Source organism: Motacilla alba, chromosome 2 (genome assembly GCF_015832195.1).
Source record: "Motacilla alba alba isolate MOTALB_02 chromosome 2, Motacilla_alba_V1.0_pri, whole genome shotgun sequence".
Taxonomy (NCBI): Eukaryota; Metazoa; Chordata; class Aves; order Passeriformes; family Motacillidae; genus Motacilla; species Motacilla alba.
This window is the reverse complement of record NC_052017.1, coordinates 85,671,423-85,693,264: the sequence shown is the minus strand read 5'-3', so window position 1 is coordinate 85,693,264 and position 21,842 is coordinate 85,671,423. Positions and strand designations below refer to the sequence as shown.

General features: G+C 37.3%; 1 protein-coding gene across 1 annotated transcript in view; it reads right to left on the bottom strand.

Annotated features, from left to right (window-relative positions):
• Positions 1–593: 593 nt before the first annotated feature.
• Positions 594–21,842, bottom strand: part of RPRD1A (regulation of nuclear pre-mRNA domain containing 1A) — a 43,541-nt gene continuing 22,292 nt past the window's right edge. The window contains exon 7 of the mRNA XM_038126844.1: positions 594–5,242. Within this exon, the coding sequence (XP_037982772.1) occupies positions 5,093–5,242 (150 nt within the window). The 3' untranslated portion in view covers positions 594–5,092. The remainder of the gene's footprint in view (positions 5,243–21,842) is intronic.

The window sequence follows — 21,842 nt, the reverse complement described above, 5'->3', positions numbered from 1 at the left end:
TCCCTTCAGGACACATCACCTTCCCGTACTTGATGAAACACTGAAGGCTGTTGGCTGTGAGAGACTTGCGGAGCTCCCCTCCAAACCACTGCCAGGCCACATTACTGACTTGTGTTTGAAGAGCTGGAAGAACAACTCGAGAGAGGAAATGCTTTCACTGATTTCAGAGACTTTGTAAAATAAGAGCAAGAAGGTCTCCATTAAGGATACAGCCCTGCAAAGAGGCATTTGAATAGAGAGTGGGAGTTATTACCCAGCTCACACAAATCCTACTGGGCAATGGTATGTGTATCACTGACAGTACTTGTACCACATTGAAAATGTTACCAAAGTGTGTCTTAAAATAACCAGCTCAACTAAGTTTACAGTTCTAGAGATAAAACCTCAGACCCTTTAACACACTGCTTTCTCACCGAAAACTGTCACACAAAATACAGGGAGTAATAAACCTCGAAATTACTATCAAGCATTTCCTCAGCATCATCACTGAGATGAGATCTTGGCTGACTCCTGAGTATAGGGAGCAGCTGACATTAAAGCCATTTCCCACCATGAGACTGAGAAGGCAAGCAGGGAACAATAATTTTCAAAGATGTTTTTACAACAATGTTTTATTAAATATGAAAGAGCGTACATACAGGTGTAATTCTGAGGACATAAATTACACAAGGATTACAGGTTCTGTCAGAAAAGCACAATAATGAAACATCTTTACATTTCAAACTTTTCTTGTTAGCTTTTAACAAATAAGTCTATTTCTGTTGCAAACAAGTAATGAGTGCTATTGAACTTTTTCAAATTCCCACAAAAACATCATGCTTAGTAGGATACTTCAACTATTGTAAATATGAAGTCAGAATTAGATTCCTAAGTAACACGATGGAAGAGATTTACTACTTAATCAAGATAAATGACACACTGAAATAGGAGCCGAGACAAAATTGGTCATTCATTAAAAAAAATTCCACTTCAGACACTATGTTTGAGTCTGCTTTCTTTACTTGCAGGAATAATCACTGTGATTAAATGTAATGAGCAGAACTGGCCTAAATATTTGTAAATGTAACCATCAAATTTTAGACGAGCTGGTTTTCACTGATTTTCCCACTGAAAAAACCCACACCCACAGATCGATTTCCTTATGTTTCAAAAGGCTCTTATGCAGAGGGCCAACCAAGCCTATGTATGATTTCCACGTCCTCCTCATCTGCACTGCTGGCTACTGCATCCTACATATGTGTTTAGGGTCATCATCGAAGTACCAGACTGAGTTACCACTGAGATGTGAGAGCAGAACTAGTTTGTGCAAGTTTTAACACAATGGTTTTTTTTTAAACTTCAGGTAAGCGGGAATGTAATTTCATCATAATGAAAGCTCTCAATTTGACACTCAGAAGACTACTCGGATAAAATACATAATAAGCATGTGGTTTGGGTTGTGTTGCTAGGGATTAACAGAGGTGCTTTAATATATTAATACAAACATTAACAGAGTGAATCAGACAAGCTAATATTACTGCAGGCTGTAGTCTAATTACCTAAAGAAGTCATGAAACATAATTTTTAAGAATGGCAATTTTTGTAACTAAAGACTTCCCATTTATTTTTAAAACCACAAAAGTGGAGTAGAATTCCTGATATCTTTCAAAACATTCTGCAAAAAACACAGTTTGAGCCTGCAAACACTAGAATATACATACAAGCAGTCCCAGTGACCTCCAAGGTAAGCATTCTCATATGGCAAAGTGCTGCAGGAATATCTTTGCTTTTCTTCAGAGAATGCTTAATAAAAGTGCAATATAGTGAAGTAAATAATCTAATTATTATGTGTGTATTACTAGATGAAAAATATTCAGATATTTTATAATTGTGCCTTTTGTAGGGCAGGCATTCTGCATTGCCTAGAGCCAGACCACATTACAAGAGGTAGGCAGGGTATGCCCACACATTTTCTTTCCCAGGACGGCAACACCCCAAAGCAGTTCTGTGGTACAACCCCACCTACGGATAAAACATTGTATTCCCCAGTCTCACACTTATTTCTGTTTTGACAGAAGTTGACACGTGGTTTGCTTTACCTTTCCACCCAGGCATGTTCTCCCTTTTGTCCCTTCGGCACCCTACCCTTCCCCACCCAGCCTCTTTTCTTCCTGAGATGTCAGAAGTACGTACATTAAGCTTTGGAACCTGAGAATTTGGAGGTATTTTTTGACACTACAGGGCTGCATCTGTACAGTACCATGCTAGCTCCAGCTATACTATTACAGTTACAGTATAAATCTCCTAATTACTTGATACCCGATGCCTTTCCCGTATAAATTAAAAAAACCTCAGCATACCATTCAGCCATTAATATATGACACTTGCTCTAAGAGTGACCTTTGCCTTTCACAAGCCCTCTTTTCCGAACAAATATTGAGTGATCATTTCCAAAACCCCAGCTATGAAAAACTCCTTGAAGTAAACAATTTCACAGTAAAATAAGGAAAAATATATCTAGAAAATAACACTCTCTCAAAATTAAAACTTATATACAGCAAGAAAAAGTTGAGGTTTTTTCCTCACTCTCTTATCAGTTCTACATTACCTATAGATAAGCAATATTATCACTAGGCGTTATGAATAGGAAAAACAAATCTAGTGAAGTAAATGTCATGGTTTTTTTTTTAAACCTTTGAAAGATCAAGAAAATTCATCAGTCAACTTTATTATTATAACTAATTTCAATTCAGGCAGCAAAAGATTGCTTAAACTTAATTCCCTGTGATTCTGAGTATCCAATATAGATCTTTCAGCGCAGTCTAATAAGCCTTGTCACTGTACTTATAATCACCTCTGGGCACAAATTAAGTTTTCTATGGATGGAATTCAACCATGAACTCACTATTTATGCCTCTTGTTTTATGATTTGTTTTAGAATTCCTAATAGATTAAGCTGGTTTATTATTTACCACAAATCTGGTGCTATTCTTTAGCAAAACTGAGCTTTAACTGCAACTGCAACGCACATATATGTGTGTAAGAATTTATGTGATGAGTTTAATATACTAGAGCAGAAATATTTAAACATTAAAATTGTATCAGAACATTTTCTTATCAAGAATCTACACTGGAAAGATGTCAGTAAGTGTTATTTAATTTTGCATATTACACTTAAACTAAAGAAACTAAATCCTCTGGATTCAATATAGTCAGCTTTTTTTTTTCCTATGGAATGGAAAATTGCCACTCAAAACTATGAAATTTTTGGACCTGTAGTGAGCTCTGATAACTATTTTGCACACTCCTATTTGTCAGTCAGAATTTTTAGAGAAATCAGTATTCTACAATGCATGCTATGGACTGCAATGTCAATACCTTGTATTTCTATCTTTTCAGGCTTTTTCCCTACTTAACTGAGGTCTAATTCATGGCAACTTCCATGAGAAAAGGTAACTGGATTGAGATGCTTATGTCCAAGTGTATCTATTTTAAAGAGAGTGGTTATTCTCCATTCACATCCTACGACTATTCTAGTAATTAGCCCTGTAGAAGCCAATAACAGGTGACAGATAACTACCTTGAACAATTTCACTCCAGGACTGTTTTGAATTGTTGTGAGTTTTGAAAAGAAAGAACAGCTTTTTGTAAAAAAAATTGCTTTCATGTGAGGTGTACTAAACTTGTAAACTGTGAACTGAACTGGTACAAAATAATGCCTGACAGGTGCAAAACCATGAACAAAATTCAATCATAAAACAGTCCTATGATATATCCAACTCAAAACACTTGCAGCCCAGGTTTTTTAGGTCATTGAAATGCCAAAGGTACAGGTAGGCATTTTTAAAACCACTCAGTGATTACATGGCTCATTTCAGTGAATTAAAAAGCCGTAACTTTCTGGCAATGTGCTAAATGCCTATCTGTATCTAAGTTTTTAAGTGAACTTAAAAGCTGATGCATAGTATGGAAACAAGGATTCTTCACAAATTCAGCTGTTCCCAGACAAATACCACATTTATGCCATGCAACAGAGTTTTTTAACTGGGCAATAGTTTTCTGCTGTTTGAGTTATACACAGACCTGAACAGTCTCCTCCTGTTGTGTGAGAAAAAGACAATAGATTTAGAAATATTTGCTGGAGCAGGTGAAGGTGGACAGGTGGTAGCCCATGCTGGCCTCCAGGGTTTCTCAGTGGAAGAGGATGTACAGTACAGTACAGCTGTATCACCATTTTGTTGCATGTACGGATGGTACATTGTCAAATTTTAATAATGGGCACTTAGCAACTGAGACAGTTTAGAGAATGACCTTTCAATTTAATTAAAACTGTAAAATGGCTTCACATTTCTGGGATTAACCTTTTTAGATGGAAACAGATGTTCCAGAAAGGGATTAGATTGCAAATGAATGGTCCCTCGATTTAGAAACTAAGCAGCTGTAAAAAGCTACAATTTCAAAACATAATTAAACTGGTCAATTTTATAGTTTCTACATGCTGACTTCTAAATGATACAAAAAATATTGTAGTATTTTGAGTCATTTGAAGATCTGCTCAGTGTAACATGATTAGTATTTTCCAATAGAAAATTGGTTGTTAGCATTTACTTCAAAAAAACCCACACTGTTTTGGGAGTGGGTAATTTAAATGTAATGGACAGTAAGATCACTTTTAACTTTGCATTAAATTGCATCGGCCTTCTTGCAAACATAAGCCTGTGATTTCCACATTTCACTCTCTCACTAGCAACGGAAATGTCTCAAGTTAGAATTATGTTTTGATTATATATTGATCTGCATTAAATACAGGGTACATAAGAAAAATCTCAGCATGTTTTTTTTACAGGGCACCCAACTAAAATCTTTACAAAAGATAATTATTCATTCTTCCATGTAACAGACAGAGATGCCACTTTTATAAATGTACCCTTATGTTCACTCACCAATAAAATAGTAAACAAATCAACTTTTTAAACCATTTTGTATAAATTATTAAAGTATTTTTACTGACACTCTGCAACAATATACAAAAATAATACTACAAGAGTACCGATCGGTCTGGCCTACCCCTCATTTCACAGAAAAGCAGAGGTTATAGGGGGATGTTTGGTAATCAATCATCGCTGTAGATGTCTCCTGCAAACGGTAGGTGTACGTGGCTGCCCGTGACATTGGGAAGTCGAGAGAGATCAGGCAGGTTCTGGATGCGTGACCTGAGTTCTTTCCGTACTTGGGACACTCTGGCTAACTTGCGTTTGTACTCCTGTAATGCAGAAGAATTCAATATGAGGTTTTATTGCTATTACCATCCCTACTACTTACTGCACCTGTGATTTTCCAAACTAAGTATTCCTTCGGCAAGTTAGGTAAACAGCCTTTAACAGGTGAGAACCCAGAGATTTGGGTATTTAGGAGGCAGACGTATCAGCTCTAGCATTTTCCCAGCAATGGACTTCAAAAGCATAGCCCTGGTATTATTTTGCATTAAATTCTAAGAACATAAATGCTAAACAAGGAAGACAATCCCAGCTAACACAACCACAGGCTTTTCTTCATGTAACTAGGAGAACAGGATTAATCTTAAAACTTAAGGACAGTTGTTACACATATTCTGCTATCAATAACAGAGGGTGGAGGGATAAATTTACTGATGTCAAAGAAGTTACTTTCATCTCATACTGCTGAAATAATAAAAACCAACCAAATACCCCCTAATTAGGCCTAACAGGTCCCACCAAGCTGATAAATGACAAGTATTTTGTATTGACTTTCATAATAAGAAACGTATTTCCTCAGTACATTTATGGATTTAACCCTGGGTTTTCAGAAACTTTTTGAATTGGGGACTTAGGATTTCATATGGTGTTGGAATACAGGTCAAACCACTCACAACTGATATATTTAATGATTATGAGGCCCTTTTCACTTGAAACAACATTATATAAATAAAGTTCAACATTGTAAATCAGTGCACTAGAATACAGTCAGTGGTCACCTCTTAAGAACATAAGACATAATGAGAAGAATACCAGCTTTTATAAAATTAAAACAGTTATTCCAAAATATAAGAAGATTAACGTGTAATTCACAGGAATATTTGAATTTCAAATACTTGGAAACTGTGGAAAGCATAAGAAACTAAGCACTAGCAGACAAAGCAATGCTTCATGAAAAAATACCACAATTCACAACACATCAAATGCAGATGCTTTCTAGTGTGGTGCAGGTTTTGCTGCAGCCTGAGAATGGCTGGATGTAACAACACATAGGTAATCCACAGCTTGGATAATCAGCCCATGGAGAACCACAATCTTATTACTATAACCGCTTTTAAATAACAGAGGGGGAAAGTTCTACATGATCCAGCAACAGTAACAAACAAAAACACTTGATAGTTCCAGCAAGTATGAAAACACTGTGCAAATGTCTATAAAAGGTAACAATCGGGCTGTTCCTTTACAAGCTCTAAACACAATTTTAAATGTTACTATATTGTTAATAACATGGAGTAATAAAGAAGAATAATTAAAAGACCTTTTGGTAGTAGAACCCAATGCAGTAGAAAAATGTAGTAAAGAATGTTAGATAACTGGGACATGATCAAGATTATTAGACAAGGTCCAACACAAAATCAAAAAGTTTGCAACTACACGACCTTCTTATCAAGGGCAGTAAGGGAACCATGAGATACCTTAAATTCTTAGTACGAATCGTAATGGGTAGCTAAAAAAAATTATCAAATCTTTACATAGGAGAAAGAAAAAGTGTCCCTAAATTAGGATCATCAATTCCTTGGTATCATTTATATTTCAAAATCAAATACAACTTTCAGATTCTTATGAGATACTAAACAGAGTGAAAATACTACAGATGCCCACTCAGTGGAACTGTAAACACTTGGGAACAGTACACAGGGTAAAGCAGCATTTATTTTGGGATAGAGGTGGCCAAAGAAGTCTTACAATGTGAGTCCCTTGGTCCTGTGAAAACTTGCTCAGAGTTGTCCAAAATGTTCTCTTTGGTGCAAGTGACTTCAGGACATGGCAGTGGAAATGAAGGTCGGTATCCTGACACTTATTCCTACACTGATGCCCTAAGGCTACAAATACTTCATTGTTTCATACCTGATTTTACAGCAGCTTCCAGAGGCCTCACCAAACAGACTCTGTGCAAGACGCATAGTCTTTTTCCAGCATGTAAAAGGCCAGTCTCAGGCATTCTCACTATGCATTTTAGTCCAGGATGCAGAGACTCCTGATTATTATTTTAGGGAATAGATTTTAATGCCAGAGGACAAGACTAGCTTCAGGTTTCATTGTTTACTAAAACAACCATTTTGGTGCTATACAGAATACTAGTCAACTAGAATCCCTATTTTCAGAAGCAGGATGCCGGGAGATTGCTCACTGGGCAACAAGGATTTTGAGGAAGCTAGGTGATCTGGCCTCCACTGTGAAAGATGTACTGCTATACAGAAGAGGATGAACAGAACTGTGAGCAGAATCAATATACTCAAGAGGCCTAAAAATCATAAAACATATTAACTATAAAATCTCTCCTGCAGTTAATTCTTGTAAAGAGCTGAATCCTGCCCAAGTTTACTCTCTATCAATGAGGAATGTAAAGCCACAAATCAGCATCCCTTCACAAGCTTGAAGTCTAAAGTTAGGCAAATAGACACAGTCACTTAGCAACAGACCCAGCAGCTATATTCTTGCTAGACTTTACTCCAAAACCTGAAATGTGCCTTATATTAGATTGTCAGTTCCCTGACTCCCTTAAAGCTCCCTTTAGCTGATAATAAATCATTTCCATAACAACATTGCATTTCTGACATCCAGCATTTTCCATATAAATCTGCCTGGGACTTGTTGCCTAGTGACTATCAGCTTGATCAATACTACTAACAGTAGGTTTCTTTTCCTCACTAAGGAAAATGTTCTCATAAATTGTGTCTCCCACATAACACAGTCATCTTCCTCTCACCAACATCTCTGGCATAATGCACTCTAGGGAGACAAAATTTGTTCCTTAAGCCTTCTCAGAAAGATGAAACTCTTAGAAAATTTGCTCGAAGTTTTTACTGCAAAACTAGAGTAAAAAAAACAAAGTAAGGTTTTATAGTTGATTATATTATTGATGCAGTACAAATTACAGAATACAATTTTAATCAAATTTTGATAATCCAAAGCATATGTGAGATCTGAAACTGCAGGTTAGCTGTTCACAGCAATCCTCCTCCACAAAGAGAAAAACTATTCAGCTATCCAGAGCACTCATGACAGCCCTGAAACTATTCTAGAAATCACCGGAGATGTCCAGTTTTTATGACTGGTGAGCAAGTCCAAAAGAGGACTGATTTTCAAGTACAGTGACTCAGCAGTTTAGAGGTATTTTCAAGGCAGCTGCTGTTCAGTTTTATTCTATTTAAAACCACTAGTCTCTTCTGAAAGGTTTGCTTGTGTATTTTTATGATAGTTATTATAGTCCTGGCAAGATCTAAGTAGTCCTGGACTGCTGGAATGCAAGTATTAAGTATCATTATCAACAACATTCATTGTATCTACAGCCTTTACTGTTTTATCATAATAGCATGCACATGTACCTACAACCTTTTTCCTCATTGTGTATGTTGAGAGTATGACAATGAAAGCAGAGAAGTGGGAACTGGGATAGCTAGGTGGTATTTCTTGTATCGTTGTTCCATTAGAAATGCTGGACGTTATACAACCAAGTAATTTAATCCTGTTTTTGACACTTTTAACTGTGGAAATCCTCATGGAGAATTTCAGTTTGATTGTCACTATGCTGAAACTTCAAGTTCCCTCTGTATAAATGAGGCAAGATTTGAGATATTTACTTCAGAGAGTCAAGGACAGGCAGAAGCATGATGCTTTATTTTGTTACACTGAGCTTAATTTGCATTTCTTCCTACCTGTGGAGGACCTTACTTTTGGGATATATGGGCAACCTGATGTTTGGAATTAGGGTCTCTTCAATTTCTCCAGTGGCTTAAGCTAACACCCCTTTCAGGCAATATTTGTTTTTACTTCCAGTCATAAAAGCAGGTTTATGAGGTAATTAGAACTTATTTTGCTCATTAGAGTCCCACCAGTTATTACAATTTCCATTATTTCCCAGTGTATATGGATATTTTGTGAAAGCAATGCTAATAACATATGGATTCAGAATCTAGATTAATAGTGATTCTCTATCAAAAAAGTACCGAGCAAAAAAGCCAAATAATTTTTGATTAGACATTACAGACATCATAAATAATAAAAATGTGGGCAAGTCAAACAATCTATGCACTGCAGAGAATATATTCCCTTCCAAAAAAAAAAAAATAGATCTTTATAAAGATATTCTGCAATAGGAATGTGCTACAGATAAAAAACTTCATGGATATGCTTTCCCTTTATAACATTGACATGACTTTGAACCTTCATCTGATCACTGGGGCTATGGAATGCAACAAAATGGCGTGTGGTAGAACATGTGTAGCAAAGCAAGAATAAATGGCTTGCAGGAAAGAGAAGTATTTAATCTGCACCCTCATCAGCTACAGAAAGGTAAGGCAGAAATAAATACTTCAATACAAAAAACCAAAACTCAGACATTTAAAAGGCTTTTAAGGTGTTGAGGGCACGTGTGTACACCAGCATCCATGGCCTATATGTACAGAGTATTTAAAACTGAGATGTCTGACTTTCTAGGTCCATTCCAACCTTCAGTTTCAGGTGCAGATGCCAGAACTGCGTCACAGAGCAAAGGCTTCTCCTGTACTGTGTCCAACAGCGCAGAAACTACTAGAACTCTTCAAAGGTTCAGATGAAAGCAGATGTCATGTGATAACCTGATATCCAGATTCTGAAGTTCAGAATCACAGTATTTATAGACTCTACCTTGCTAGACTCTACCTCACCCAGTCTGCACATTTTTCTGCAAAGAAGACTGACAACTAGACTTATAGTACTCAGGCAAGCCTCACTATCACCTTGGAAAACAGATGAGCAGGGTTAAATTTTGTGCCACCTTTAAAAATTTGGCATGGCTCACATTTGTTAGCAGTACAATTAGAAGCTCAACCTATTTATCAGTGCTTAGGATAAATGAAACCCTGAAATAACTTTAAGAGACAGAACCAATATCCATAAGCTTCACACAGGAGGTAGAAGAACTAAGGACAGTTATGAGAAGCTTAAGAAAGGACGGATTTGGCTAACCTTCTGTTGCACATTGCCTACTTCCAAGAAAAGATATTTCTGGAAGCAAGCTTCAACTTTTTAAATATGCTAATATCTAACTGTTTTGCATATGGTCTTGCCAGGTTTTGAACTAAGTAAATAGCACGGAAGCAGTGAGCAACTATGTGGTGACTGATTTGTTTCTTTTGTTTTGTTCTATGCACTGCCCCATGCATTACTCACTGTACACATTATTCTGTGCATAGGTTTACTAATATTCTCAGGTTTTCTAATGGAAAGCTTCACCATTACAAAACACAATTTATTCTTCAGAAACTAAGCTGACAGATGAAAATGAAATGCATTCTCTAATTCCAGGTATCTCACGTTTCTTAGTACTTAAAATTTCCAAGGAATTAACACTTCAAAGAAATTTTCTAATTTAAAGTATTAGAGACTCCTCAGCTTGTCTGCAAGTGAAGCAATAGGAAGCAATCAACTCAGAAGTTTGAAACTCACAAACTAAATTAGTGACCTTCTGGGGAAAGCTTGATTATGTGACTTTGCCTACCATCAACTGCTATGCTGCGGTACAGACTGGAATACACTGCAGACCTTCAAACCACAAATTCCTGTCTGGAACAGCAGCAGACAGAAACAAAGCATTTTATCAGGACACTTCTCATCTGAAGTGTGACTATCACAAATGCAAAGTCTTCTCAGTGGCCACCAATTATTCTTCCTATTTCTTGAAATGCAATTTTTGTCCAGCTCCTTCCAGCCTAAAACAGTATCTCAAATCTCATTCACTGCAGCCTTGACTCCTGGTCTCCATCTCCATTCCTGGAACATTACTCCTAGAACCAACCTTTATCCAAGAAGGATGCTCAATGCCTCTCAGACTCCTATCACAGCTCTATTCAGACACAACACAAACACTCACAACTAGTTTTTGCCTACCTCCTCCTATTTCTAGCTTTTCTGATTCTGATCTTAATTTCTCCCTCTCCAATCCTGGTCTCCATTTATCAGTCCCTCTATAGTTTTGGTTTCACTTGTTTCTTCCCAGTCCTATACTTGGCCTGTCCCTATTCTCCACCTATATAATATCAGATCTATTATCTCACATCAGTTTTTGCTTCCATTGTCTTAGTCCAAATGAATTTCAGTTTATTTCAGTCCTACATGGTATTACACCCTTCTGGCTGGTCACTCCCTTCTCAGCCAGCTAATCTCCTATTCCATTCTTTACTATAATGTCTAGTCCTGGATCCCTTCTTAATCTTCACAGCCTCTGGTGCCAAGTTCCATATGACCTTATCCCAGTTTTGCATTCAAACCCAATGGCTCCCATCTCCCCGTTACTTAGATGCATGAGAACCATGGACAACCCACCCATGGAAGAAGTTCGCACATCACAGAGAGCAAGTGGCCAAGCAGAACATGGCCAGCATAGAGAACAACTGTACATGGCTGCAATTGCAGAAGCCTTCTTTAGACTAGGCTGGAAAACTCTGGCAGAGATCTTCCCAGAAGTTAGGAATGTTTTAAATAATCTCTGATGAGCATAATAAAAGTAAGAGTTTTTCCAAAGGCTTGTAATTTCATTAAATTCAAGTTCATTTTCATTAGTATATTAAAATGTATGTCTGCTCAGAAAAAAGGATTTCCCCATTTCATAATAATTTGAGAAAAAACATAAATTACTTAACTCAAAGCTAATTTTTAAGACTATTTTATTATAAACTTGTCTTTAGCCTTTCTGTTGAAGACTGTGTTGCCAAAAAGTTGCTCAGTGTTTGGAAAAGTAAAAGAAAACAAAACAGGACTTGCAAGCCTTCAGGGAGGTGGTGGAGTCACCATGCCTGGAGGTGTTCAAGAGGCACTTGGATCGGGTAGTGGGTGATGTGGTTTAGGGGTTACAGTAGCAGAGCAGGGTGGACAGTTGGGCTGGATTGGCTTGAAGGTCTCTTCCAATCTTGATGATTCTGAGTAACTTAATTAGCAGGGATATTACTAGGCTGGCTTAGTTTATATTTATCTCCCCTCAATCATAAAAGGTCCAGGGTGATGAATATTAATTTATAAAATATATTACTATATAAAGACATTGATTTAATTAGTCAATCTCTATGGGACTATGATTTAATTTAAAGCATTCCAGGATGGCAGATATGAGCAGCAGCTGAAATGAAAGATGCCTGCCTGAGGTTACACTTGGTCTACTTGTGTTTTATTATCTGATACATCATTTATTTAGCCATTATAATAAACTCAAAGCTATACACTTCCAAGAGATGCTTAAATTATACTGAATTCTTAAGTTTCAAACACTGGCTGACAGAATGAAGCTTTGGAGAACTTTTGATGGTAAGTAATCAAGTACTTCAGAACAATTCAGAGCAATTTCGCTCAAATACTCAAGTTGCTACTCTGCACAGGCACACAAAGAATAAAGCAGAACAGTTTTGAAAATAAGAAAAAAAATTAAATAGTTGGAGGCTTATAGATAGCTTCTTGAAGTTTCACCTATTCATGGAAAATCTACAGGAAATCCAAATTAAAGGGTATCAGTGTTTAATTTTAGAATAATTTAAAATGAGTGAAGAATTTTGATGGTCTATTAGAAAAGCATGCCTTTAACAATGCATTTAAGAACAGTCGTGCAAAGTCTTCAGGCTCGAATATTTACTGTACCTAACAGATGAACTGTAAAAATTTGGATGTGTCAGATGCACATTCCTCAATTCATGCATCCCTTGCCTGTAGGTCATTACAACAGTCTCAGTTCCAACTTCAGATTTCACATGTGCAACCTCTCAACCTAAAGCTGTAACTGTTGAACGGCAAAAAAGTGGACTGTGTAGTTCATTATTTTGCAGACAAAAAATGGACAGCATGAAACTGCTGTAAAGCTAAGACTATATGTACTTATTTTGAAGATTAAAGTGAATCTGAGAATGAAAGTTAACATTGCAGGTCACTAGGTAGGGATTTATCTATTGCTAACCAGGTCACAACTCTCTCAGATCTTTATCAAAGACAGATCTACGTAATGTAGAAGCATAAACCCTAGTTTTATTGTAGCAAGGCTAAGCACTAGTAGCAGTCTAATCCAAGCAGCATAGAACTTAAAGCAGGGTAACATATAGCTGTTACAGTTGCAGTATAGAACCACTCAGTGTTGACCTGTGGGCAAGAAAGAAAAGGGGAAAGCATTCTAGTGACCTGAGACTGGGTATTAGCTTTATTTAGGGTGAAATAAATACAGACAGTGAAGATAGAGAACCCCAAATTTCTGCTACAGGTGAGCCCACACTGGTAACCTTGTTCATTTACATAATCTATCAGTGTAGGGTCTATCTGTGCAAAACTAGTCTTGGACATTTTGAAGAAGTTCTTCCAACTACCTTTTTTTTTAGTAATTCATGTCCATCTTTTCTAAGTTCATAAACTATTCCTATCCAGCTGAAACAAAGAGCTGTGAAAGATAGCCACCTTAAATTTCAAAACAGTCTTACTTCAACAGCATGTGATTTTTAAAGATTTTTAATGGACAGTTCTCAAAGGAAGTCAAGAAATGCTACGGGCCATCCAATATGTGTTTGTTTCCAACATTCTAATGAATTTTATCAGCTAGACAGTTTCATATTACACTTGTCAACTCATTCTCACAGCTTCATTAAGTAGGTCGAACCATCCCTTTTAGATGCATGGCTTCTCAAGAGGAGCTTTAACTTACAGCTCAAAGATAAGCATTCCCAGGCCTGATTTGCTTAATGGCAGTTGAATATGCTCAGTGTCAATTGATAACTGGAACTATAGTTTACATGACTAATTAGAGCAACTCTGTCAGACAAATTGTTGATATGCTGCATGGTGATTTCTGTGGTTTTCTCTCATTTTGAGCAAAATAGATTATTTCAGATGCTTTGTTGAGCAATGGGGATGGGAGCATAAGAAAGGTAAAGCTGGAAAGGAGCACTACACAGCAGCAACAGATATTCTGATTTACTTGCCCCTCAAAGACCCTGTGGGAGCATCTCCAGTGAAAACTCTACTATGCATGAAGCAAGCCAACAATTGCACCTCTTCCACAACCAACAAGAATCATAATCTAAATTTTCCAAAAATGCACACAGATACAAGTTCTATAATTTAAAAAATTGTAGAATAAACTGCTTTTAAAGAAAGTGCTTACCCTCAAGCTTTAGTATTAAAATATTATGACTAGAAAAAACTGCCTCAGAAAAGTGATATCAATAGAGAGCACAGAACAATTCCAAGAAAAATTCACAACGAAAAAGTCCCCTATAAATCAACCAATTTCAGGCAGCAAATTTGGCACACCCACGTTTTTTACGTTTTTTACGCAATTGCAAATTGCTCAAATAGCTGGTATTATTTCATAATAAAAAGGTGTAAAAAGAAGCTGGCAGGGCAGAATTATGAGAAATGAGAGGGGTAAAAAAGGTCTAGAGAGAGAGCAGAACATGGAACAAGTAAACAACATTAAAAAGAACAAGGAAAGATATTTACAGTGTTTTTTGCAATTCTTCTTTCCCATTATGAACTATATTGCTCCCAAAAGCCTCCAGATTACAATAACCTGACTAATGCACATCTTCCTGTGATCTACTGATAAAACATGTATCTCAGGTTAGCAATTACAGAATTACAGAATTTGGTGAGTTGGGAGGGACCCACAGGGATCACTGAGTCCAATTCCTGCCCAGGACCATCCCCAAGAGTCACACCATTGTGCCTGAGAGCATTGTCCAAACACTTGAACTCGTCAGGCTTAGTGCTACAACATCATTTCAATCTAAAATATCTTAGCTTTTTAAAGCACCTTTCTTTCATTCAAGCCACCTATAGTTCACTAAAATGATCTTTAAAATCATTATCCTGGTTTATACAGAACTCTAGGAGTATCTGTGGGTGTTTCCATTCTGTATGTCTGTATTCCTATCCAATTGTGGATGAAATTACCTTGGAAGATCAGGTCATGAGGCAAACATAGTAAGTTAAATGTTGTTACAGTAATTTACTACTAAGATATTTACAAACAAAATCATGAGTAATTCAGTAAACTTGTTACTGGGGGGGGGGGGGGGGGGAAGCAAATGATTCAACAAATTCCTTTGGTCTTCATGTTTACACAATGTCAAAAGAAATAGAATTATACAAAGCAATAACTCACTTAAATTCCCTTTTCTGCCATATGCTTCTTGCATGTCAAAATGAAGTGACTTAGGTATATTTTCACCAAGTTCATTACCCTGGATTTCTTGCATGACAGACACTTCAATCTTCTCTCTTATTCACACTAAATCTGCTCTCCCAAACTTGATACTGCTTTAAATTTGCACCAAGGGTTCTAGAGAAACCTCAGGCTCTACTTCCAGTTGCACAGCCTAAAATGAGAACTTGTACAACCTCTCTTTTAGAAAGTTGGTTTTCCTGACAATGTCTTAGAAAAGCTGGGTTTTAGCAGATTTGCTGCCCAAATTAATGTCCAAAGTAATGACATCTGTCTCATTTCACTGGTGAGCTGCTTCAAATTCCCTCAGAAAACAAGACTTGAAGTAGCAATAGAAATAGCACTCTTGCTGCAGAAAAGGGCTTACCATGGTGACAAACTGAATTAATCACAAATCCAGTATAGATGGCTAGCATAGCAATTTAAGAACTTTTTTATTAATTGTCTATCCCTACTTGCTCTTAAAACCTTTAAGGGTGGTCTCTCCATAGACGCCTGTTTCCAGATCTCTTGTAAATGTGAAGTCTGAAAGAAAAATAAAGTACACCCAGCATCTGATGACAAGGGAAACAAAACCAGCAGGTCTGAACCTGCAGCTGACGTTCAGGCAAGAGCTGGACCAACTGGCTGGCACAACAAAATCTGCCTGTCAAGACCTGTTTAAGATTTCTGGTGTACTGGACATGATCTGTGGCAGGCTAGAGTGTGTGTTTATGAAGAACTACACAAATGGCATCTGGGTATGTTTCCAGCCTGCCATGAGGTAGAGGGATTGAGTATTAGGCCTGGGTGTGTCACTTTTCTGTTACTCTGCAGCGCAATGTCATGGGAAAAGGCAACCTTTCTCCATGTAGGTTGGGAAACATAACAAAATTATTTACTATTTGGCCGTGACTTGCAATAAAATGTAAAAATTTGTACACAAGATACCATCTTAAAGAGTAACCATACAAGTCACCATGCATTTCAAATTTTTATTTTTTTTTTAAAGGGCTTGCCTTATAAAGTAAAAGGTAGTTTCTCCACTGACACCCCTCAAACCCAGGCACCACAGGCTGAAGGGCTCAACAGCCCAAATGAGTCCCTCAGTGACCCCCAGCCATCTCTAACTGGTTTTTGATGGTGCAATAGCATAGGAAGAGGAGCCCCTGCTGAAAGGGCAAATAACTGCTGATGGAGCAGAAAGGACACCTGTCCCCCACTTCAGAAACCAAAATCATCTCTGTGCTACTGTTCAGAGAAAGTGACTTGCTCATAGCTACCTGATCAAGAAGAGTCAAGACCAAAGAACCAAATAAAAACAGCAAAAAACTCTCCTCACAGTAATTCATGAGTAGGTGAAAGCCACAACTGGGTAGGGAATATTTCATTATGTTTCCAAATGAACTGAAGTTTGGAGGAGAAAGTTCATTGTGCAACATGGCAAAAGCTGTCTGACATTACATAAAAGCATGCTAGGTACTGCAGTGTTGGAAGAAAAACCATTGTTAATGACACATGTGCCATGAAAAAGTGAGCAACATGCTTTAACAAGTATGTCTGTATGCAGCAGCAGAAGAGAAAGCTTGTCTGCCATTAAACATTTTGAGGGACACGAAGAATGTGTCTCCTGAAGAAATTATGTCAGTGAGACTCTGGACCTCACAGCATTTTCAGAATTGCACAGTATTCCTCCCTCCCACAGCAGAACTAAGAGCCTGCCTGCTGACCCTCACAACAGTTTGTGTCTGCATGTATGTTTTCCACTAGTAGCTTTGTTTTCACTGGAGCTCTAATGAAATTCAGTATTTTCCAGCAACCTCTTCCTACTGAAATTTGGGCGCTGGCTCGCATGCAGAAAATAAATATGTTCTAAGTCTTAAATCTCATAATACATTTATGACTTCTTAAATTAAAAATATATATTCTTAAATGGTAAGCCTTTATCAATTACATTGAAAGATGCAAATCTGGAGTTCATACTCACCATTTTATAACTGAAGATTGTAAAACCTACATTACAAACATCAATCTTTATTACTCTTGGTATATTTAAGAGCAGCTTCTGTAAACTCTCTTGCTATTTTAGCTATATGCCTAACTGGATGTTAGTTACTCAGACTCCAGAAGACAATGAATACTTTCAGGTAAATCCCAACCTGAAGTTCAAGTGACCAAGATTACTCTACAGCCCACATATGGATTTACCCTCAGAAGCCTAAGAATTACTGCTTACTATTTAACAGAAACAGAAGGTTGAAACCCACAGCTGCCATTGAGCATGTACAATTTTTCTGATCATGCTGCATAAGAACATTAATTTTCCACTGACTACAGCAGCTGCTATTGAGCATGGCTTCAAGGATTTGGGGCTAGGATAGTTGCTGACTTGTATAGGCACACACAGAGCACAGATGACACTAATAGAATAAGTGAGATGCTCCTAGTCAGCAGTGACAGGAATCTCCTCTATCTTAAGCTGTTAAGAGTCGAAAAAAAAATTATGCTAATAACAATTTTGTGGTTTACATATGGATCAACACAACCATTTTCAACTGGCTTAAAAGCAGTTGCATGATCCAATATTAATAACACTGATTAGCCAAATAATAAAGCAGCATCCTTCTAGGACTCAAGGACTAAGCACAAACACAACAACTCAACTGGTGTGTGGGTTGGGGAAAAAAAAGGAAGACCCTGGTGGTCCAGAAAACTGGATTCTTCTCTTTGCATAAAGCAGAAGACACTAATCAACCAGAAGATGAAATTTTGAGGCACTCTTTTCTAGAAATGCTGAGAACATGGGTACAAAACAGCTGCAGATTACATTTTCAATCACATTAGGATGACTTCTCCTTACAGGCACTGCAGTAAGAGAATGCATTAGCAAGCCATATAAATTTCAGGTGAGAAGCTAGCAAGGAAACCAAAGGAGTAGTGTTTTAAACACTACTGTCTGGAGGATAGCCTAGCCATTTTAAATTTCTTGCTTCTGTGTTCTAAGACAGCACTATCATACAAGAGGAAATCCAGAAAACCAGGAATTACTGGTTCTTAAGAAGAATATGTTGTCTCAAAAAGTTCAGGCAGGTTCTCAAAACGAAACCTATGTGCAGTGACTGTACTTTCTGCTTTGGGTTTGCACCTGCATCACTGTTTTATTCCACAATCTTTCAGCCTGAGTATAAAACATCTGTGAGGTATCACAGGTAACACTGCTTGAGCAAGAATGCTTGATTACTTCCAAACATAAGAATTTTATAACAGGGACCTTCCATTCCTACATTTTCAGATAAGCTAAGTGTAGTAGTTGTGTTATCACCAAGAAAGCAAACAACAGGTATACACACAGAGAGAATTAATGCTCCCTACAGAAGCTGCATCTAGTATCATTCTATGACATGTTTCTCTACTGGAAATGGCACTCTACTCACTACACGACCTGTGACAGCAAACACAAGAAATGTCTGGCTTTCAAGATAGCATGCTTTCAAGATGGCATGATTGTTTAAAAAATCAGTGTATAAAATACTAATTACAGTGGTACAGCTCCTATATTTAAATCATGTAAAACTAACAAGTGCTTATTGTACCACCAATTTAAAAAAAAAACAGCAGCAACAAAAATTTGTCACAACAGAAGTCGTGTCAGTGGAAGACAGAAAATGAGGAGAGAGGAAACTATGATATACTGGCACTCATCCAACATCTCTCACACTGGTTATTATGGAATCATAGATGAGTAAGACTAAACAGATATGTCTGGAAGCTATGTGCTGCATTTCCTCCGGACAACAAATACTCCAAAATAAAGTTGATAATGCACAGCTCACCAAATTTATCTATCAAATATGCTGGTCTTTTGAGCTACAGCTACCACCTTTTGCCCATGGTTAACTACAGCTGAAGGATATAAGTTATCTCCACCAGCAAACAGGTAACTTAGTATGAGAAATTTATGTTTCTAGAACATGTGAAGAATATAAAATTTAAAGCTTCGCCTTTATACTCTGAAATCTTGGGCAATGAAGAGCTCCAGCTTTCACTGTTGAGTCTGGATGTGTAGGACAGCAAAGACAAGGTGGAGGGATGCAGAGAAAAAGGAGATTCTCTATGAATGCAATGTTCTCAGTGGTCTCTGGTTTGGTGCCCATGGTTTGAGGAGAATGCAAAATAAATGATAGTGCACAAAAGAAGAAATAAAGCGACGGGTCATTACAAATGACACATCCCTAGCAAATGGGATGTGATGCAGAAAATTACTGATTTCATATCTACTGCCTTTGCAGAATCATTCCTCCTACTCTGGTAACTACTAGCAACCTAGAAATAAATTACATCAAAACTCTGTGTGTTTGAAACATTGCCAAGTGTAACACTTGGGGGAGTTACACCATCTGCTGTCTCCTGCCTTGTACCTTTTTTGGGATCAAAGGGCTCACATTTACTGAGAACATGACAGTTCTGAGGCTTGTCTTTAAAGAAGTTATAAGGAGCTCAGTGTTCCATATAAAATCTGAGAACTGTTTAAAGGCATAAATAACTGTGGTAAAAACAATGACGTCCCTCTACCTCCTTTGCTGTCCAATGAAGTATTTGGGCTGGAGTAAAATGACCGACCCTTTGATACTGACTGATGAAAAACAAAGGAAGAAATACATAATTAGGAATGGAAAGTGGTCATGATAACCTAACATTTTAAGAAATTGAGCCCAATAAGCATGTACTTAACCTGCAGGACCACAGTCAGATGTCAACCTTTGCTCTCCAGGCCACTTCACATTTTATTGCTACTTTTGACATGTTCCTCTACTTCTATTTTCAGAACTGACCTTAAAATAATGGTTTTTTGAAGGGCAGAACTCAAGGCTCAATGCTATCTCCAACTTTCAATTCTGTTCTTCAAATCTGACTGTCTTTTAATGTACTAAGCAGCCACTATACATTTTTCTACCCTAAATTCTGCTTGCAGCCAAGCTTTAAAACTGTTGCATGAGCTGACTACAAAACCAATTCTCCACACCTCTACAGGGCAACATAAAAAATCTGGTTTGGACGCATGGGGAAGAAGTAAAAAAAACCCCACCAAAATACAGAGGGAAATGTCTAACTTTTGGGAAGATCAAAAGTTAAATTTTACAGTGATTTCTATCTATTTCTTAACATCAGGCTACACTTAAACCAGAGACTCATAAAATAGTTCTAAATACTTCAGGATTTGTGCTAGATAATCTGATGAAATACCAGTGAACATCCCAGCCCTTCGCTGTACAGCTACAGTAACGTCTACAATTATTTTAGAAAGCACACAGCATTTCCCCTACTTCTCTCACCCCCATTTAAAAATTATGTGTATACTATGGAACATAAACTTAACTACAGTTTGAGCATCTCTTCTGCACCAAGAAATAAGCCTGATTCAGAGAGAGAAGGCCTGGGGCAGATAATGTTCTGAACAGTCCTTTCATCAGAGTCCTTATTTCCTCCACTAACCAAAATATAACAAACTTGTCTCTGTCTAAAACTTCGCAATGTATTCCCTTCCTACCTATGGCCCTCAAAAATACCATCCTCACTACACTGACTTGAAGTGCATCCTTTCCAGTTTGATAGTGTAGAAGTGCGGAAAAAGAAGAAACCAAAATTCCTTTTTGATACTAACAAAATGTTCCAAATGTTTTAAGTATGTACCATCTCACTTCAAATTCTGAACACCTTATTCAATTTCAAAAAGTTGTAAACAGCAGTTTTTTCTTCTTTTTGTGATGAAGGGGTGTACTCTAGTAGATAATAGGGTTATCATCCTAGTGTGCATAAGGCTGGGGGGTTTTATAATCAATTTGAATTCATAATATATTTCTAAATTACCAACCCAGTCAGAAAATAAGAACCTGCTGTGGTGCCAGTTTCACAGATGAAGGAAATTTAATAAAGATGCTTTTGTGAAAAAAAAGAAATGTAATACTGAATCAGGCAAGAAAAATAAAACAGCTAGTGGTATTGCGAGAGAACACCTTTAATACTGGCTCCTTAGATAACATTGAAATGATGTTTCTCTGAAAGTAATTATTTCAGACAACTGTTTTATACCTACAGTATTGCCAAATGTTCATATCCATCCCAGTTAGTCCAATTCTCCATCCCACAGTAGCTCCCAGCCAGTGTGCATCCTCCAACTCTCCCCTTTCCACCCCAATATTCCTTGATGTTTTCTACATCAACTAACCACTGTTGTGGCAAAAAGCAGTGGAAGTTATGGCTGGTTCCATGATCCATAGGCTGACTAGGATAGACTGAGGGTAGAAGAGCTACTGAAACATTCCTCTGGGCCTTTCTTCTCTTTACATATTCACAGAAGTAATTTCATCAAACTTTCAAGAGCCAAATAATTAGGATGTTTCCCTGCCAAAGGAAAGAATTTATATAACTGGCAG